The sequence below is a fragment of the Monodelphis domestica genome, chromosome 5 (genome assembly GCF_027887165.1).
Source record: "Monodelphis domestica isolate mMonDom1 chromosome 5, mMonDom1.pri, whole genome shotgun sequence".
NCBI classification, from domain to species: Eukaryota; Metazoa; Chordata; class Mammalia; order Didelphimorphia; family Didelphidae; genus Monodelphis; species Monodelphis domestica.
The window spans coordinates 28,765,230-28,767,356 of NC_077231.1; the positions used below are offsets into that span (position 1 = coordinate 28,765,230).

A 2,127-nucleotide genomic window follows, 5' to 3' on the forward strand; every position below is an offset into this window, starting at 1 on the left:
TATTGTATGTTTAGGGGGGAAAATATTATTTTGGAGTGGAGGAGGTAAAAATCACAGTTAGCAAATAAGGAAAAAGAGAAAGAAGTAAGGATGTTTTCAAGGGAAAAGGGGGAGAAGAAATAGGACAGCAAAATCTTCAGAGATCCTCTTTTGAATACAGTACTTAGAATTTTGTTTATGCTTATATTTATGAGTTTCACTAAAAATATTATGCATTTGAGTTAAAGATCTTTTTGACCATGTCTTTAAAGGCTTGTTTCACTTGCTGGTTCCTTAGTGTGTAAATGAAGGGGTTCAGCATGGGGGCAACAGAGGTATTTAATACCGCTACCCCTTTGGTCATAGCTACTCCTTCCTTTGCTGAGGGTTTGACATACATGAAGATGCAGCTTCCGTAGGAGATAGAGACAACAATCATGTGGGAGGAACAAGTAGAAAAGGCCTTTTTCCTTTGCTGGGCAGAGGGGATTTTCAGAATGGTTCTAAGGATGTATGCATAGGACAAAATCACTAATACCAAGGTAAATATGAGTGTAAACACAGCCAAGAAAAGACTCATGACCTCTAAGACCTTGGTGTCTGTGCAAGAGATCATCAGCATTGGAGAAGCATCACAGGTAAAGTGATCAATGACATTAGAGTCACAGAACTCCAACTGGAGGCCCATGATGACTGGTGGAAAGATAATGAGGAAACCTGCCAGCCAAGAGCTGATTACAAGCTGGCTGCAGACTTTGCTGCTCATGATGGTAGTGTAGTGTAGAGGTTTACAGATGGCCACATAGCGGTCATAGGACATGGCTGCCAGTAGAAAAAATTCTGTTGAACCAAGGAGGATAAAAAAAAATAGCTGAGTTGCACAAGAATTATAGGAAATGGTCCTGTCCCCAGTTAAAATAGTGACCAAGAACCTTGGAATGCAGACAGATGTAAAAGATATTTCTAAGAAGGAGAAATTCCTGAGAAAGAAGTACATGGGGGTCTTGAGGTGAGAATCCAGCAAGGTGAGAGTGATGATGGTCAAGTTGCCAGTTACACTCAGAACATAGGTAAGAAACAGAAAGAGGAAAATCCAGACTTGTAGCTCTGGGTCATCTGTCAATCCTAGGAGAATGAACTCTGTCACTAAAGTGTGATTTCTCATGGCTGACTCACTCGACTTGTTTTCAGATCTGTAGGTAGAAACAAAAGAACAATAAAAATTTTTTCATATCATTAAATCCAGAGTTTTACTCAGATCATCTGTGTCCTACAAACTATTGTGTAATTCCTCAAAAAAGGGGGAAAAAAGGAGCAAAAGAATTAGCTCAAGTGTAAGTTGAAATCTAAATAATGTGTTAACATCTCTATGATCTACCCTTTAAAAACATCTGACAATTGATTGTATTTGTGAAGCAATTGTGCAAAGAACATTTGACTTCTGCATATAAAGTCCTAGTCATGGGTCTACAGACAAGTTGCTCAGATAATTCTGCCTTCTCCAGTGTTTCTGTAAAGGAACAACAATAAGTATGTTAGTAGAAAGCATTCTTCTAACAATATCCTTTTTTCTTAAGAGAACAACCTCCTTAAACACTGTAGGATCATTTGGAAATTACTATAAATAACTAGTTTTCAATAAACAACATGCTAAAATTTATATGCTGTCTCTCTTATTTGACTTTGTACTGTCTGGCATCTTTGTTCTTACCTTGGCCTCAGAATCCATATTTCCCTTTAAAACTCAACTTACATAATTCTGGTGGTGTGCTTTTCTGGCTTTTGAAATTGCTTGAAAATGTTTTTTCAATAACTATTGATTACCTTTCTATAAGAATCTTCTTCATATGTTTATAAAGAAAACTCAGTTGTGTGAATCATCTTAATATGACCATTTCCTTGTGGATTTGGGAGCACTGGATTTGTAGTCAGAATTAAGTTCAACAAAAATTTTAAGTGACAATTCAAAGGCAAAACAGACATAATAGTGCCTGCTTTCAAAGAGCCTACACTACCCTTAGGAGGAATATAAAATAAAAATGGATAAATATATATAAGATGATTTGAGGAGAGATTAAGCCCTAATAATCACCAAGATCAGAAGACCTAGATTCAAATCCCAACTCTGCCAATTCCTAGTTTTATTAC

General features: G+C 36.8%; 1 protein-coding gene across 1 annotated transcript; it reads right to left on the bottom strand.

Annotated features, from left to right (window-relative positions):
- Window positions 1-208: 208 nt before the first annotated feature.
- Window positions 209-1,162, bottom strand: LOC100024483 (olfactory receptor 6C76-like). The gene has a single exon (XM_007502963.3). It carries the CDS (start codon window positions 1,142-1,144, stop codon window positions 209-211), a length of 936 nt encoding a protein of 311 aa, XP_007503025.2. The 5' UTR covers window positions 1,145-1,162.
- Between the last annotated feature and the right edge of the window lie 965 nt (window positions 1,163-2,127).